Source organism: Nicotiana sylvestris, chromosome 8 (assembly GCF_000393655.2).
Source record: "Nicotiana sylvestris chromosome 8, ASM39365v2, whole genome shotgun sequence".
Taxonomy (NCBI): Eukaryota; Viridiplantae; Streptophyta; class Magnoliopsida; order Solanales; family Solanaceae; genus Nicotiana; species Nicotiana sylvestris.
Window position 1 is genome coordinate 119,061,116 of NC_091064.1, and position 18,222 is coordinate 119,079,337.

General features: G+C 38.5%; 1 protein-coding gene and 1 pseudogene across 5 annotated transcripts; one reads left to right on the forward strand and one right to left on the reverse strand.

Annotated features, from left to right (window-relative positions):
- Positions 1-723: 723 nt before the first annotated feature.
- LOC104243996 (growth-regulating factor 4-like) lies at positions 724-10,628 on the reverse strand. Of its 5 annotated transcripts, none has more exons than XM_009799285.2 (5): positions 10,502-10,628; positions 10,158-10,220; positions 9,728-10,011; positions 8,651-9,029; positions 724-1,618 (listed from the first exon to the last, which is right to left on the reverse strand). In XM_009799285.2, the coding sequence occupies exons 3-5, from the start codon at positions 9,939-9,941 to the stop codon at positions 1,147-1,149; spliced, it is 1,065 nt and encodes a 354-aa protein (XP_009797587.1). In that variant the 5' UTR covers positions 9,942-10,011; positions 10,158-10,220; positions 10,502-10,628; the 3' UTR covers positions 724-1,146. The 5 variants fall into 5 exon arrangements, with proteins under 5 accessions (XP_009797587.1, XP_009797586.1, XP_009797591.1 ...); XM_009799284.2 differs by lacking the exon at positions 10,502-10,628 and adding an exon at positions 10,355-10,459; XM_009799289.2 differs by lacking the exon at positions 10,502-10,628 and having other exon boundaries at positions 724-1,050; positions 1,151-1,618; positions 10,158-10,326.
- Positions 6,034-7,454, forward strand: LOC138874451 (uncharacterized mitochondrial protein AtMg00810-like; annotated as a pseudogene).
- Positions 10,629-18,222: the final 7,594 nt, after the last annotated feature.

An 18,222-nucleotide genomic window follows, 5' to 3' on the forward strand; every position in this document is an offset into this window, starting at 1 on the left:
ATTTAGGGTTTGCTCTTGAACAAAGACGGCGGAGTTTGGGGCTGAGCAACTTAATTTTCTGTTAATATATTTCAATGTATTTTCATGTATTTCATTGTATTCATTGTCTTTTTTTTCCATTGTAATTCAATGTATCACTCTGTATTCCATGTATTTCATTGTATTCACTGTCTCGCTATATACTATGAATGTATTCATATGTTTTTTTTAATTAATATAATTTATGTATTCATATGTATTATATAATTTCTCTGAAGATTACTATGTTTTGGGGTATTTTTTGGTTGAGAATCTTTTTTTATAACTGAAAATACAAAATTTGTGTATTATAATTGAGTTTGTTAAGTTATATTGGGAGTCTATTATGTTAATTGATTCACTTTCCGTTTTAAAAACAGTGTAATCCCATATTTCACGCTGTGAATACCATCGAATACAATAATTTGTCCAGCAGTAATCCAATGTTTCACTCCATAAATACAGTCGAATACAACAACTGATTAGCTGGACTTCTCTGATTCACGCCTATTTTTGTTACTGTATTCATGAATACAATAGCTTAAATACATCAAATACCTCTTATAACCACAGAAAAGATATCTATAATCCGTAATATAGCAAAATGATATCTATAGATGGCTAATTACTATTAAAAGATAGTGCTTTATGAAAATTTCTCTTTCTTTTCTAGATGGCTACCATGAAAAATAAGTCAAACAAATGGAGAATGAAATAAAAGTTTCCTTGAGCGATAACCAAATATTGAAACCACAAAGTAATCATCATCTAAACACCAGCAGAAAGACTGGTAAAAATACATTTATTTTTGACAACGAACATGGGCAGCATTTGAAGACAGCTTGTTTTTTTTTCTGAAAACATCGTTGAAAATTGAAAATCAACCACAAAGACATGGAACAACTCAATGTTCCAGTAACATGAAGGTTACATAAAGCTCATACAAGCAGATGACGTGTTAGTACTAGCATGTCTGCTCATCTGCATAGCACCAGACTGCTGAGTTTTTACAGCGGCAGCTCCCTCAAGCATCTACAGCCAAGAAAAAACCAAATGATATCAATAAGCTTGCTGTAAAACACTAAACCAGTAAGATGGGAGAAGCTGTTTTTCCAAGGATGTCAATTTTCACCATTCGGGGAGCAAGAACTTTCTTGAAGAGAAGTCAGAAGGAGCCATTGGAATGGATATAGAGAGCTGTGTAGTGGAGAAATTGTTTTTGTTGGATTCCTCATCATCAAGGTTGGACCACAATTCTTTAGCAGTGGGCCATTCGTTAAAGAAAGGGCGCATTGACTGCTGCTCCTGCTTTACTGTTCCAGGTGAATCAATTTCACTGCCAAAGAAGCAATGCTGGTGTCGTCGTTTTGAAATTGTTGAATCAATCATTGGCTCAAGTAGATTAGGTAGATGCATCTGCTGTGAGCTATCCAGCAACTGAGAATCATTTTTTGGTCTCGCCGCGGGGCTTGAAGAAACTTGAGAGGGCAATACCCATGTGCTGTCCATGCTGGTCCCCATCCCTAAATTTCTGACAGTTGCAGAAGTTTCTGAAGATAAATTATGCTCATCAGCATCAGGAGCAATTCCATGGAGATACCTGTGATACATTTTGGCATTAGATGAAACTGGATGTTATAACACTTATTTCTCCGAAGGCAATACAAGCTGACTGCAGCCAAGAACAGTATTAGTAAAGGGACAAAGGCAAACTACCCAAACAATAAGTACACACTTAATCAGAATAAGGGCATGAGAAGAGTAAACGGAGCTTCTTCAAATTGCCAAGATTTTTGTTGTCAACTTCCTTATAGGGTGGATAAAAAGTACCCCCCCCCCCCCAAAAAAAAAAAAAAAGAAACCCCACAAGAAAAGAAAGAAGAATGCACTCAGAAATAAAGATAAGGCAGGAGTGACATAAACACAAAGGGAGCTGATGCACAGTAAGCACGGGATATGCATCCTTCAGCACCATGTGCTATTAGTTGGAGTATGACAGGCTACTGTTGGTGTAAAGTAATCACCATTTAAAACTGAGTTGTCATTCTCCAAATCATTAGAGATGAGTCCTGTGAAAAATACAAGATTATCGTGGTAGATCAAAACACTTCCAACCTTCCATCACTGAGCTCGGCAGTTTCATGCTAATAAACACATACTATGCCTAGTGGGATCTAGCTTATGACTTGATAAGTAACTGGAAAATACTTTATCCTTCTTGTTTTGCCAGAACTGTCAGAATATTTATGTAAATACAAAATAGTAGTAAATAACCCTAATCTCATATGTATTAGGAGTAGGACATGTTATGTATATATATATAGGGCTCATTGTATCATGTTTAATATATGAGAATAATATCAATAATATTGTCTCCCGTGCTTTCTCACATGGTATCAAAGCAACAGTGAAAGATTTATCGCTGTGCATAAATTCCAGCGACTCCGGGAAGAGAAATCAGTCACCGGAAGCCTTTTTCCAGCGACTTTTTCAAGGTTGTTTGCGTCTGCATTGTCTCTGTCAGTGTTGTGCAAAATCTAACACTACCACAAGAGTCGCCACTGTCCGACGACCAAACCCTAGAAAAAATCTCCGGCAAACAGCAGCCCACGCGCCACCAGAAGCTCACGCGCGTGAGCCCACACGCCGGCGCGTGCAACACCCTCCGTCCACTTTTTTGAAAAAATTTCTTCAGAATAGTTGGGTCGTGTACCAATTCCGACCCCACCCATACTGTTTTCGTTTGATTCCGACCACTTTGAGTTTTTCCGGCGACTACACTGATTTTTTCCGGAAGCTACAGTAATTTTCCGGCAAAACAGTGTTTCCTTCATCTGTTTCAACGAGTTTTCAGTTGACTCTTTCTGTTATTTGGTGATAATCCAACGATGTCTTTGGGAGTCGATGCCTTCGGGTCTAAAAACCCAGGTTCTGGCAATTCCGGTGTTATGATTACCTCAGAACCTTTAATGGGAAGTTCAAACTACTTGACTTGGGCTTCGTCTGTCAAGTTGTGGTGTAAAGGTCAAGGTGTTCAAGATCATCTAATCACAAAGTCTAGCGAAGGAGATAAAAAAGGCCAAAGCACTTTGGGAGAAGATCGATGTTCAATTATGCAGTATTTTGTGGCGATCTATTGATTCCAAGTTGATGCCCTTGTTTCGTCCATTCCAGACATGTTATTTGGTTTGGGAAAAGGCTCGCACTTTATACACTAATGACATATCTCGTTTCTATGATGTGATATCGCGGATGACAAATTTAAAGAAACATGAATTAGATATGTCTACTTACTTGGGACAAGTACAGGCAGTCATGGAGGAATTTGAGAAGTTGATGCCAGTTTCTGCTAGTGTTGCAAAGCAGCAAGAGCAGCGACAAAAGATGTTTCTAGTTCTTACTCTTGTTGGGCTTCCTAATGATCTTGACTCAGTACGCGATCAGATTTTGGCTAGTCCGACTGTCCCCACAGTTGATGAATTATTCTCTCGATTACTTCGCCTTGCTGCAGCACCAAGTCACCCAGTGATCTCATCACAGACATTTGACTCATCTGTTCTCGCATCCCAGACAGTGGACAATCGGGCATCTCATACTATAGAGAATAGACGAGGAGGAGGTCGCTTTGGAAGATCTAGACCCAAGTGCTCTTATTGTCATAAACTTGGACACACTCGTGACATGTGCTATTCTTTACATGGTCGCCCACCCAAAAATGCTTATGTTGCTCAGACCGAGACTACAGGTAACCAGGGATTTTCTTTATCTGAAGGGGAGTATAATGAGTTCCTTCAGTATCGAGCAAGTAAGCAGACATCTCCACAAGTAGCCTCTGTTGCTCAGATTGATACTTTTACTGCTGGTAATTCTTTTGCTTGTATTTCCCAGTCTAGTACTCTTGGACAATGGGTTGTGGACTCGGCCGCTTCTGATCATATCTCTGATAATAAATCACTTTTGTCAAATATTGCGTATTCACAGTCTCTTCCCACTGTTACTTTAGTCAATGGGTCTCAAACTAAAGCAAAAGGTGTTGGACAAGCGAATCCCCTACCCTCTGTCACTCTAGATTCCGTTCTTTATGTCCCTGGCTGTCCTTTTAATCTTGCATCTGTTAGTCGTTTGACTCGTGCCCTCCATTGTGGTATATATTTTATTGATGATTCTTTTATTATGCAAGACCGCAGTACGGGACAGACGATTGGGACATCCAAGCTTATCCAAGCTTCAGAAGATGGTGCCTAGTTTGTCTAGTTTATCTATATTAGAGTGTGAGTCATGTCAGCTCGGGAAACATACCCGAGCCTCCTTTCCTCGTAGTATTGAGAGTAATGCAGAGTCTGTTTTTTCTTTAGTTCATTCTGATATATGGGGTCCTAGTAGAGTCAGTTCAACCTAGGGATTTCGTTATTTTGTTAGTTTCATTGATGATCATTCAAGATGTACTTGGATTTTCTTAATGAAAGATCGTTCTGAGTTGTTTCCTATATTCCAGAATTTTTGTGCTGAAATTAAAAATCAATTTGGTGTTTCCATTCGCACTTTTCGCAGTGATAATGCCTTAGAATATTTATCCTATCAATTTCAGCAGTCTATGACTTCTCAAGGAATTATTCATCAGACCTCTTGTCCTTATACCCCTCGGCAAAATGGGGTTGCAGAGAGAAAGAATAGGCACATCATTGAGACTGCTCGCACACTTCTCATTGAATCTCATGTTCCGTTGCGTTTTTTGGGTGATGCAGTTCTCACAGCTTGTTATTTGGTTAATCGGATGCCTTCTTCTCCCATCCAGAATCAGATACTGTATGCAGTATTGCTTCCCCAATCACCCTTATACTCTATTCCCCCTCGTATTTTTGGGAGCACTTGTTTCGTTCATAACTTAGCCCCGGGGAAAGATAAGTTAGCTCCTCGTGCTCTCAAGTGTGTCTTCCTTGGTTATTCTCGTGTTCAGAAGGGATATCGTTGTTACTCACCTAATCTTCGCAGGTACTTTATGTCCTCTGACGTCACATTTTTTGAGTCTAAACCTTTCTTTACCTCTTCTGACTATTCTGACCACCTTGATATATCTGAGGTCTTACCTATACCGACCATTAAGGAGTCTACTATAGCTCCTCCTTCACTTTCCGCCACAGAAGTCTTACCCGAGTCTACTATAGCTCCTCCTTCACCTTCCGCTACAAAAGTCTTACCCATTCCAACCGTTAGGGAGTCTAGTATGGCTCCTCCTAGACTCTCTGCCACAGGAACACCACTCTTGACATATCATCGTCGTCCGTACTCAGCATCAGGCCCAGCTGATTCACGTCCTACACCGGACCCTGCTCCTTCTGCGGACTTGTCTCTTCCTAGTACACCGATTGCACTTCGGAAAGGTATACGGACCACCCTTAATCCTAATCCCCATTATGTCGGTTTAAGTTATCATTGTTTATCATCACTCTATTATGCTTTTCTATCTTCTTTGTCCTCTATTACCATCCCTAAGTCTACAGGTGAAGCATTGTCTCATCCAGGATGGCGACAAGCTATGATTGAAGAGATGTCTGCTTTACATACGAGTGGTACTTGGGAGCTCGTCCCTCTTCCTTCAGGTAAATCTACTGTTGGTTGTCGTTGGGTGTATGCAGTCAAGGTTGGTCCGGATGGTAAGGTTGATCGTCTTAAGGCTCGTCTTGTTGCCAAGGGATATACTCAGATATTTGGGCTCGATTCCAGTGATACCTTCTCTCCCGTGGCTAAGATAGCATCAGTCCGCCTTTTTCTATCCATGGCTGTTGTTCGCCAATGGCTGTTGTTCGCCATTGGCCCCTCTATCAGCTGGACATTAAGAATGTTTTTTTACACGGTGACCTTGAGGATGCAGTTTATATGGAGCAACCACCTAGGTTTGTTGCTTAGGGGGAGTCTCGTGGCCTTGTATGCCGCTTGCGCCGGTCACTTTATGGTCTAAAGCAGTTTCCTCGAGCCTGGTTTAGTAAGTTCAGCACAGTTATCCAGGAATTTGGCATGACTCGGAGTGAAGCTGATCACTCTGTATTTTATCGGCATTCTGCTTCGAGTCTCTGTATTTATCTGGTGGTCTATGTTGACGACATTGTTATTACCGGCAATGACCAGGATGGTATTACTAAATTGAAGCAACATCTCTTTCAACACTTTCAGACTAAGGATCTGGGCAAACTAAAGTATTTTCTGGGTATTGAGGTTGCTCAGTCTAGCTCAGGTATTGTGATCTCACAACGGAAGTATGCCTTAGATATTCTTGAGGAGACAGGAATTACAGGTTGTAGACCTGTTGACACTCCAATGGATCCGAATTTTAAAACGTCTGCCAGGACAGGGGGAGCCTCTTAGCGATCCTACAAGATATAGGCGGTTGGTTGGTAAATTAAATTACCTTACTGACAAGACCTGACATTTCCTTTCCTGTGAGTGTTGTGAGTCAGTTTATGGATTCTCCCTGTGATAGTCATTAGGATGCAGTTGTTCGCATTCTTCAGTATATAAAATCAACTCCAGGCAAAGGTTTATTGTTTGAGGATCGAGGCCATGAGCAGATCATTGGATACTCAGATGCTGATTGGGCAGGATCACCTTTTGATAGATGTTCTACTTCTGGATATTGTGTCTTAGTAGGAGGAAATTTGGTATCTTGGAAGAGCAAGAAACAGAATGTGGTTGCTCGGTCTAGTGCAGAAGCAGAATATCGAGCAATGGCTATGGCGACATGTGAGCTAATTTGGATCAAACAGTTGCTCAAGGAATTGAAATTTGGTGAGATTAGTCAGATGGGACTTGTGTGTGATAATCAAGTTGCTCTTCATATTGCGTCAAATCTAGTGTTCCATGAGAGAACTAAACACATTGAGATTGACTGTCACTTTGTCAGAGCAAAGATACTCTCGGGAGATATTGCTACAAAGTTTGTGAAGTCGAATGATCAGCTTGCAGATATTTTCACCAAGTCCCTCACTGTCCTCGTATTAACTACATATGTAACAAGCTCGGTACATATGATTTATATGCACCAGCTTGAGGGGGAGTGTTAGAATATTTATGTAAATACAAAATAGTAGTAAATAACCCTAATCCCATATGTATTATGAGTAGGACATGTTATGTATATATATAGGGCTCATTGTATCATGTTTAATATATGAGAATAATATCAATAATATTTTCTCCCGTGCTTTCTCACAATAACATTAGGAGTCCATATAGGAGAAGCCTTTGGTGTCTTGCATGCATATATTGATGTTACTCCTCCTTGTAAGTACAACTAAAGGCAAGCATATATGCTTTCCAACTTCCAAAAAACTAAACTTGACGTGTTAAAATTGATGTCTTTGAAAATATATTCTATTACCTTCATTGATAACAACCAATAATCTCGGGCGTATGTTATTATTGCAACTTCCAGAATGGGCCTAAGATTTCCAAGAATGGAAGAGAAATGCATATTAAAGGTTACTTATAATGGTGTTCAATTATTAGAGACAGAATTGCCAAAGTTATTCAAATCAAAATTCTATTTCCTTTTTGTCTGATAAATATTCCTGCGACTAGGTTATGCAACTCTCTCTGGGATAAGTGCAACTCCCAGGTTCATTTACAAGAGAAATAAACAATTGCAATTTAGTAGCAAGAAAAGCACATTCAAGGACACAACTCTACAACCGACACCAGCATTCACACGAGTGTTATCATGTTGCATGAAATTCGAGCGGCGTCACACTCACACAGGCACCTCAAATATCTATACCCACTCAGGATCCAACCATAGATACAGGATCACAACACAACTCTGACCTGAAAATTGACATACCTGAAGGGCCAATGCTACATTTGAAAGGAAAACATGAGTCTCAATAGCTATTTGTAATGTTCGCCCTCACTATTTATCATCTTGCTTATGATATGACTTGCTGCATCTGAACATAATCAGTCTTTTTGCACCTATTCATGTCAGGACCTTAACAGTTCCAGAGGGAGTAGGAAACAACTTTTAGAGGTGGATCAATAATAACTTATCAGGCCCTCAAATTCTACCGAACTGGTAGGTCTCAAATTAGCAAAAGAGGAAAGATGAAGTGAAGGCTTACAGGCGACAAAAATGGATCATAAGTAGACAAAAAATGGGCAAAAAAACGTTGATGCCATGATAACAGTCTCCCAAGTCCCTACATAGCATCCTCCAGATGTAAAGATTTGAGTAGAACATTTCTATATTTTATCAGCCAAATAACAACATACCCAATATATTTCTCAGTGTGGGGTCAGCAATGTGGGGTTGGTCGGTCTGGGAAGGGTAATGTGTGACCTTACTCCTACCTTGCGGAGGTAGAGAGGCTGTTTCTAATAGACTTCTATCTTTATCAGCCAAAAAAAAAAAGACAAAACATAGAATCACTCATTGGAACAAGTAGAGTGTTAAACCACATGATACACAGCCCAAGATCAAGGCTTGAAGCAACATGTTGGAGTAATTAAGATGACAGATTCAGTTAGAGTGCCAACTGACGGAAAAACAAATTTAGGCCACAATGTAGTCGAAGTAACACGAGAACACCAAGATAAGTGTAGCCAAGGAAAAGAAGTCCTACTGAAGACAAAAAGGAGGTACCTATAGTCCTTGGTATCTATTCCATAGGACACAGGCTCCATCTGCAACTTTGTTGCACTGCTTCCATAATTCAGTTCTTCTGAATTAGCAACAGAATATAATGGCATGTGCTGGAAACTTCCACTGCTGCTACTTTGGAAACTTCCTCTTGTACTGCTGCTCCCAGTAGTAATGTGCGACATACTAGTCGACAAGGACTGGGAAGCAGATTGAGATTCCACAGGCTTTCTTGAACGGTTGCGACCTCGATGCATGTGCCGCTCACAATATTTGGAGTCAGGATATGCATCTTTCGAGCACCTCCACTTCTTTCCATCAGTCCTTCTACACCTTCCAGGCTCAGGGTCAAACTTCTTTCCGTAATAGGAACAATAGCCCACTGCACATGGAATATACAAACCATTAAGCTCCAAGATAATGTAGTATAGCCGCACCACTGCCCTGAAAGAAGTCCTTTTAGGGCACAAGAAAATATATAGCAAGATCCGATTAGCCACACGGCAATCAGAAATCAATGAAATAGGAGCATACCACAACACAAAGTTCCCACTACCGGAGCACTTATACACGGCATCGAAAGTAAGCACATCTGTAAACTATACATGATCTGTGGCGGATGTATCAACAAATATTAGTTTCTGAACCATGATTTTAAAAGTATAGCGAGTTCAGTCTAAGAGTTTAAGAGATTGAACCATCAAGTTAAAATTCTGGATCTGCCGTTGTTCATGATGGTATACAACTTAAATAAACATCGGATAAGCCCCTAAAAGGCAAAAACAAGTGTGTTTCTACTACATTGACACAAAAAATGACAAAGCTATAACTCACTAGATGCCAACCCGACGGAAAAAGTCTCTCCTAGAACCAAACCATATATGTACATATTAAATGCAAACAAAAAGGCAACAATTGCACAGTCCTAACAAGACAGACAGTATTCAACAATGCCAAAAAAGGAGCCTTTTTTCCAGATCTGCATGCTTCAATAAAACCATCAAAGTGAAGTAACCATCAATTCTTCACGAACATATGAAAAAAAGACAGTGGCAAATGAAGAAGAAAGAAGAAACATACAGCTGGGGTGATGAAAGAACCTAGCAGAGATGGCTTCAAAACTCCGACGAATTGGAACAACGAGGTCCGGTGGAACAGGTAGACCTGCCACCAGGTACTTGTATATCATTGCCTGATGCTCCAGCTCCTGCCATTGCACTGCCGTGAATGGTGGCCGGTAACCATACCCATACCCCCCTCCCCCCACCACTGATGTAGAGGTGCTGCCACTCATCTCCCAACAAAATATTTTACCAAATTTTACCCACTTTCCACTTTTTTCACTGTCACTGAAAAAGCTGCACCTAGAAATCAACACAAACAGCAGTTAATACACAAACATAAAATAAATATACACAGAGGTCAGAGAGAGAGAGAGAGAAACGTGTTCTTTTTCTGTTATGTGTGTGTGTGAGAGAGAGATATAGAAGCAAAAGGTTGTTGAGGTTACCTAAGAGGGGGACAGATCTAGGGTTTGGACAAGCATGGAAGTAGAGAGCAGAGAGAGAAAAAGCTGAGGAAGCCAAACAAAACACATAAAGTGAAGTGAGATTTAAGTAGAGTGAATCAAGAGACAAAGTGATAGTAATAATATAGAACCAGTACTTATCTACAAGACAAATTAATGATGTTCATTAGATTACATACTACTTTGATTACTTAAATGGAGATTTCTCAATGTTGACGTTGTAGTTTAGCAGATGAAGAAACAGAGCGAACGAAGAAAATGAGAGACAATAGCATATAGTAGTAGTACTAACGTACAAGACAAATAAATGAGATTCATCACATTACCTCTAGTATTTCATTGCTTCACATTGTAGTTTAGGAGATGAAGAGAGACAGGGGAGTTTAGTCAAAGGTAATGAAGGGATTAAGGTTTAAGAATGGAGTGTTGTTGGTTAAGGAAGCATTGGGACATGGGAATAAAGGGAGTGGGGTATGAGATTAGAGAAAGGGGACCTTACTCCTTAGGGAGTGGGGTAGAGTCAATTATGTCTTGTTGTGGTCCAATGATGTAACACCCCTTACTCTTTTTTCATCTTTCAAATTGGTCATGTGATTGTTATCATGACCCCAAAGATGCAAACTTTGTCCTTAAGCCTCAACAATTATTAACAATGACCTACAAAAGATTTTTTTCTTTTTGATTTTTCATTCGGTGTCGGTATTTGTATTGGAGCTCGACTATATTCAAATTCGCACCGAATAGAGCCTCATTTGGGGAAAACACTCCCTAACAAGAATTTTTCATATCCAGGATTCGAACTCAAGACATCTAGTTAAGGAAAGAACAGTCTCATTCACTGTACCACATCCTTTAGTGGTACTTAAAAAAGATCTTGTGTTATGCTTGTTTTTAACTTTATGCTTTTTCTTTGAGTAAGGAGGTGAAATATCTTATCTTTAAGGAATAAGCTCCAAAACAAGAAAGACTAGTTTGGTGGGCTTGTACTTGTACAACATAATTTAATCTCAATGATAAAATTTAAGATTACATTTAGTTGCAACGTGAAATTTACATTATTAATTTTAATCGTTGTAAAACTTATGTACGGTGATATAAAACTCTAGAAAATGAAACATTACATTATTTATCAAAAGCTTTATATTAAAAACTAAATAATTTTTTGCCTCATCCCAAAATTTCACAACGTGAATAACCTTAATAATTTTCGTCCAATAGGACTCTGCAACACTATTTATAAGGTTATTACGAAAATTATTGTGAACAGAATCAAGCCCTACATTGACAAACTAATTGACCTTTACCAAACTAGCTTCCTCAAAGGAAGAAGAACTAGTGATAACGCCATTATTATTCAAGAAATGATTCACCATTTCCAAAAAATTAAAGGTCACCAGGGGAAGATCCTTCTACAAGTTGACCTTGAAAAAACGTTCGATAGACTTGAATGGTCCTTCATTTACCGCGCCTTACTCTTCTTTAATTTTCCCCTGCGTATCACAAAGCTTATTATGAGCTGCATCAGTACATCTAGAATTGCTATCGTAGTCAATGGTTCCAAATTGATTTTTTCTATCCATCAAGAGGTATACGACAAGGCGACCCAATGCCTCTGTATCTTTTTATACTATGCATGAAATTATTGTCCAAATATATAAATCATTAAGTTAACATTGGACTCTGGGACCTAATAAAACTCAATCCCACTGGCACATCTCTCTCACATCTATTCTATGCGGATGACTTAACTCTCTCAGCCAATGCCAACTTAAAGTCAATCCACACAATTAAGCGTAGCTTTCACTTCTTCTCTCAACTCTCTGGGCGAAAAATCAATAACACTAAATCAAAAATCATCTTCTCGCGAAACTGTGATACTCAAACCAAAACTCACCTTGCCAATATTCTTAACATTAGAATATGTGAAAAATTTGGTAAATATTTGGGATTCTCTATTCTCACTTGTAAGCCTAAGGCCTCATAAGGCCTCCTATGTACGCTACATCATTGACATAATGAACATTAAGCTTGCCAGTTGGAAATCAAATTTTCGTTTGATTGCAGGAAGAACAACACTTACCAGATCAACTCTCAATGGCATCCCAAACCATGCAATGCAATATCTCCTGCTCCCCTCCTCCACACTCAAGCAAACTGATAAAATATAAAGAGATTTTATCTGGGGCTCTACCACTCTAGAAAACAAATTTCACTATATAAAATGGTCCACCATCACTCAGCCAAAGTATGCGAGGAGGGGGGCTTGGAATCAGAAAAGCTACTGAAAAAAACTTAGTCTCTCTAGCAGGTTTCTCTTGGAGATTCTTCACCAATTCTAGTTCTATATGGGCCATAACACTTATTAATAAATACAGCCACAAGAGAAACCCTAACTCCCACTTTTTCATTTGGAATAACATTCTAACAGGTTGAAAAATCTGTAACCAGGGTCTTCAATGGATAATTGGGCCAGCAAACATTAGTTGTTGGTTCTCCGCATAGATTCCGGGTATCCCACCCTTGAATACCCTCATTCAAGGGCCAATGAACCAAGCTGATCTAATCCTCAAAGTCAAGGATCTTTGGACTACTAACAATTGGGGCCTCTCCAAACTATCTTTTATTCTACCTACTGAAATAAGGAACAAAATCCTCTCTATTAATCTTACCACTATTAATAACACTAGAGACATTCCTACTTGGGCTCTCACCTCAAATGGTATCTTTTCCACGAACTCTACTTATAAGCTACTCTTTGCACCACCTGCTAATACCTATAAGTTCCATTAGATCTGGAAGTACAACACTCTTCACAAGATAAAATATCTTCTTTGGCAATATTCCCATAACCGGCTTTCGACCAAAAATTATCTCCATCAAATTGGTCTTAACATTGACATTACTTGCTCTATATGCAAAAGGGCAGAGGAGACAATCACCTATATTTTCTTCGAATGCCCCATAGACATAAAATTTTGGAGCGATGCGCACTTAAACTTCTTCCCCTCCACCGAAACTCTGAGCATTGGCTCACTATATTAAAAGACTCTAACATAGCTTTGGATCATTGGGGCATCTAATGGGAAGAATTCTTTCCATTTGCTATTTGGCACCTGTGGTTCAATAGAAATAATAACTTTTTTAATAATTGATGCAACCAACTATCACTTAATATGGTTATCATGCGCTACAAAGAATTTAAATACTGCACAAACTCCCCTAGCTACACCCCCCTAATATAACTATCTCTATAAAATGGCTTCCGCCAAGAAATTTTTCTCTTAAACTCAGCATTAATGGTGCCTTCAAAGGTAAATATAAGAAAGGAGGCATTGGCGGAATATTTAGAGATAATCATGGAGTCTGAATTTTGAGTTATTACAACTCAATTATTGCTTATACCCCTGCTTATATGGAGCTTCTAGCTCTCAAGACTAGGCTACAACTAGCCTGCGAAAGAAACCTGTTGAATTTAGAAATTGAACCAGATGCTACAGACATAATTCGCCTACTTGATGAAGATATTTGTTCAATATATTCTAATTTGGTTACTGAGTGCAGGTCTTTACTGAAAAAACTAGAGAATTTGCCGATCCGACATAACTTCAAGGAGGGAAATAAAATTGTTCACTTTTTGGCCACCCAAGGATCCAACCAAGCAATCAATAGTCCTCTTTCTCTTTTGGAACAACCATCGAATGCACTTTTAAAAATAGTCCATGATGATAAGATTGGCTCTACTAAATCTCGGCTTGTATCTACTACTGTATTTGCTAAGTTAGTTGAACTTGGGAACTTTTTGTAACTTACAATCCTAATGTAAACAATACGGTGGCAATACCTACGGATGAGCCCAATGGGCCTCTTGCTTTATGTAATAGAATTAGTTAATGAATGAAAAGTTCGTATTTCTACCAAAAAAATAAACATTTTATTAGTTTTACAACAATTAAATTAATAGTATAAATGTTATTACTCGTGCCGGATTTATATATATATTTGACACGAGATATAATATGGTATAAAGTTAGTCTGTTAATAATACTTGAAAAATAGGAGTATTATTTAAGACCAAAAGGTTCTTAAAATAAATAATTACTGCATAACAATCTTTGTAATATTAATATATAACAATTAACTTAATATATTTCTTGCATAACTAGTTTGTCGTACGAAGATTGTATTCAAACAAGAATTATTTTAGTTGCTTGTCCCAGCATGATATCCTTTCTAAGTTTTAGCACCGTCGACCTAGTATAAGTAGTTAAGAGAAATTTCTTCTTTTAGTTTTGTATGAAAATGACCACAAACTCTTCTGGGCAAATATAGATTTTTAGTGACGAAAAGGAAAAATGATTTTTTAGTGGAAATATTCCTTTTATGTCATAAAATAAATTAGCAATATTTTAATTGAAAAGAAAATGAAAATATTTAGATAATTTAGGCACAAGTACCAAAGGAGGGTCATATCATATACTTCAAATACCTTTCATGGTTATCCATTTCATATTTTATGCGAAAAAAAGTACTCTATTTTACTGCCATTTAGTTACACACGAATAATAGACGACTCATCAGTTGGTTCACGTAGATGAATACAAATAATTGACAAAATTCTAACTTAATTTCGTGAAAATGAATGGAAAAAGAAAAGCTCTATGTTTCTGAATTTTTTATCTTGAAATTTTTGTTGGTTTGATTTGATTTTTGGTTTGCTTCGATTTTTTCGATTTTTCGTGAACACCTCTATTTGTCATGTATGTTGAAAGAGTGAGGTGTCTCGAGGCCTCTCTTGTCCAGACGGAGGCGAGTTCGAGTCAACTTATCGATGAGCACACTAAGCTTATTGATGAACTTAATCGGGCTAAGATGCAGAGGAAACACCTTGATCAGGCTCTCAGGTCTTGGAAAGATTCTATCGAATCATTTAAGGTTGAGGAAGAGAGGTTACATGGTGAAAGAGATAAAACAATCCAGTATCTCGATAGATTGAAGATGTAGTCCGAGTTTGCTCAGAATGTTGTCTTCCTAGAATTCATGTTATCAGCATTAGAAGAATGTGCAAGGGATCCCTAACTTGGTGGAAGAGATCGAGAAGGTGAAACAGGTGATAGAGACAGCCTGACAGGCCATGGTTTCGTCTTCTCTCTCTAAGATTTTTCAGAATGGAAGACGTTTCTGGGCCTCCTGGATGAGCATGCTGGAGAGGAGAATATTGAGTTGCATCCTAAATCCTCGGTAGCTCAAGTTGATCCTTCTTCCTCCGCTCGACTCCTTTTTTGGATCGATTTCCCCTAATCCTCAAGCCCCACTTCTCCACCCGGAGACTAGTGAGGTGAAGTGATCAATGACCAGTATAGTGACCAATAAGTGAAAATATTTTAGGAGTTTTTCTCTTCTTTTTTTTGTCTTTGGCTAGTCAGAGGCGTTAAGAATATGCCTCTTTTTCTAAGCTACTGGGATTTTTATTAATGAAAAAAAGTATATTTCTCATACTTTGTCGTTGATTTTTTAGAAACACTTCGTAAAGAAATTTTCAAGCCCTTCAAGTATTCCAATAGTATCCTTGTTTTGGGTATTTTATCTCAAAGGATTTTTTGCCGGTCCCGGGAGCATAATCCCGAAAAATAAGGTGGCACTCGAACATCCTAGGATTTCCTGGCCTCGGGCACGTGGTATCTTTTGACACGTATGTGCCGCACGTAACATGACCATCCACCTTCCAGATAGTTTCAAAAAATATCTTGAAAGTGAAAAGGCTCTACAGGCGGGAAATAAATCATTTCTAACACTCTAATTTTGAACTTGTAAGGTCAAACGTCGCATCTTTTTAATGAATGAGACATGCGGCTGGGTCTAATTACGGATGATGTCATCAATAGTTATCGAGGTAATGATAACTTCTCCTTATAAAAAGGAGTGGTTCTCCTTATGTTTTATTTCCTACCTTTGCTTTCTTCGAACTTTCATTACCTCTCTAGAAATAATATATACGTTGTCTTCTTTGTTATAAGAAGCTTTCTGATCCTTCCCTCAGAAAATTTTAGCTTTCAATAATGAATTCCCAGAGCCTTAATTTGTCTTCTTCTTTATAAGAAGCTTTCTGATCCTTCCCTCAGAAACTTTTAGCTTTCAATAATGAATTTCCAGAGCCTTAATCGTTTAATGGAGTGCTTCTTTTATTTCTGCTCCTTATATCGTGGAGGATACCTCTACCGTCGCTGCCATGAGTCGATGATGGTTCATGCTGCTTCGCCACCGGCAAAGAAGAGGAAGAAGTCCAAGAATGTTGACCTAGCATTCTTATCCGAACAAACAATTTTGGATATTGTGCCAAGGGAGTTAAAAAAACACAATGAATATAAGATCAAGGAAAAGACCAAGAAGCATATAGGGGGCCAAAATTTTCCTATGTTCTAGTTTTCGTCTCTCATTTCCCAAGACATCCTCCCCTAGGTTTGGAAGGATCTCAGGTGAACAGAAAGAATAGAACTCATTCTTGGACTTCCTCGGGATGGCGAGAGACTTATCAGTCACCATCCCGATCATTCCCCGATCATTTCTTCATCCACACGTATCCCTTTAGCATGGGGTTCAAGCTTCTTGTAAATAAAGTTATTACCGAAATTTGCATGAAGTACAAGGTGTGCTTAACCCAGGTTAGTCCCTAGGTGTGGAGGTTGGTTTTATGCCGTCACCACTAGCTTCGGAGGCTGGTGTCCCCATCACCTTTCAATATCTTATCCATCTCTCTTACCCCAAATTCTATCGTGGGAGGATAATCAACATGAATCATTAGGGTTCTATGGCTATGATATTCGACTGCAGCGATGTCACAGCCCCAAATTCCCACCTTAGGATGTCGTGATGGCACATAGTCTCTAAGATTAGGTAAACCAACGTTCATTTATATCTTAATAGAAATAACAAACTAGGATAATAGAACAAACCTATAAAGCTCATAATAACTCCAAAAAGGAACATCAATAATGAATTCCCAAAACTGGTGGAACTGAGTCATAAGCTCTATAGAAACATACTAAAACTTCTAATACAACGATGTCTGATAATAGGATAACAATAGTAAAGGAAATAACAGAAGGTGACTCCGAGGCCTGTGAGCGTCGAGCAGGTATACCTTGAAGTCTTCGAAAATAACTAAACGATCACCGGTGTCTGGCACGAGCAGATGTACCTGGATCTGTAGAAAAATATGTAGAAGCATGATATGAGTACACCATAACGGTACCCAGTAAGTATCAAGCCTAACCCCAATAAAGTAGTGACGAGGCCAGGTCAAAACACTTACTAGGACAAGAAAACTAAACAGAATATAGTATAGTCTGATAATGGAAAGAGAGGAAGTGAATGACATTAAAACAACACAATAATGTAAGTTAACAACGGAAATTTAAGGCGATAAAAGAAACAAGGAGTGAACACATGATAAGAACAACAAGTAATCAACTATGGACAAGACAAGTAAGACAAATGAAGAAACAACAAGAACTGGTCAACCAACAAGCCTCTTTAACATAGAATGTATAACAAGAATCACGACCGAGGTAACACACCTCATAATCTCATTTCACATGTCACAATCACAATCTTCACTATATCACCACGTGAGCCTTGCATTTATTTTTAAAATATTTTTCCCAAATAGCTAAATGCGTTTTAGCCCCCTTATCTCGCCGTGTGACTTCAAGTAATTCCCTTACCAACAACATGCATGTCAATCCCACTTTATCTCACTGCATGCATATCAACCCTATATCCTTATACCAACGCATGCATATCAATATCACAACACAATAATCAACTCGTACCACACCTGCCCATATGCCACAACACTTGCTAAAAATCAACAATACTAATGTTACCGCAACATATAGCCCATGGCTTAACCAACAATGTGAACAAAATCTCAATAACAAAAAATGAATGAGGAATACTCAACGAGGAAAGATATCTTAATAATCGACAACTTCAAATAAGAGTAATTCAACAACAAAAGAGGTAACAAGATAATAAGAGAGGTAACAAC

Coding starts and splice junctions, on each gene's coding strand:
- LOC104243996 (XM_009799286.2), bottom strand. CDS start 9,941: ATGAGTGGCAGCACCTCTACATCAGTGGTGGGGGGAGGGGGGTATGGG. Junction 9,030..9,727: donor GTTCTTTCATCACCCCAGCT/GTATGTTTCTTC, acceptor TTCCATGTGCAG/TGGGCTATTGTTCCTATTAC. Junction 1,619..8,650: donor ATAGATACCAAGGACTATAG/GTACCTCCTTTT, acceptor AATGTATCACAG/GTATCTCCATGGAATTGCTC.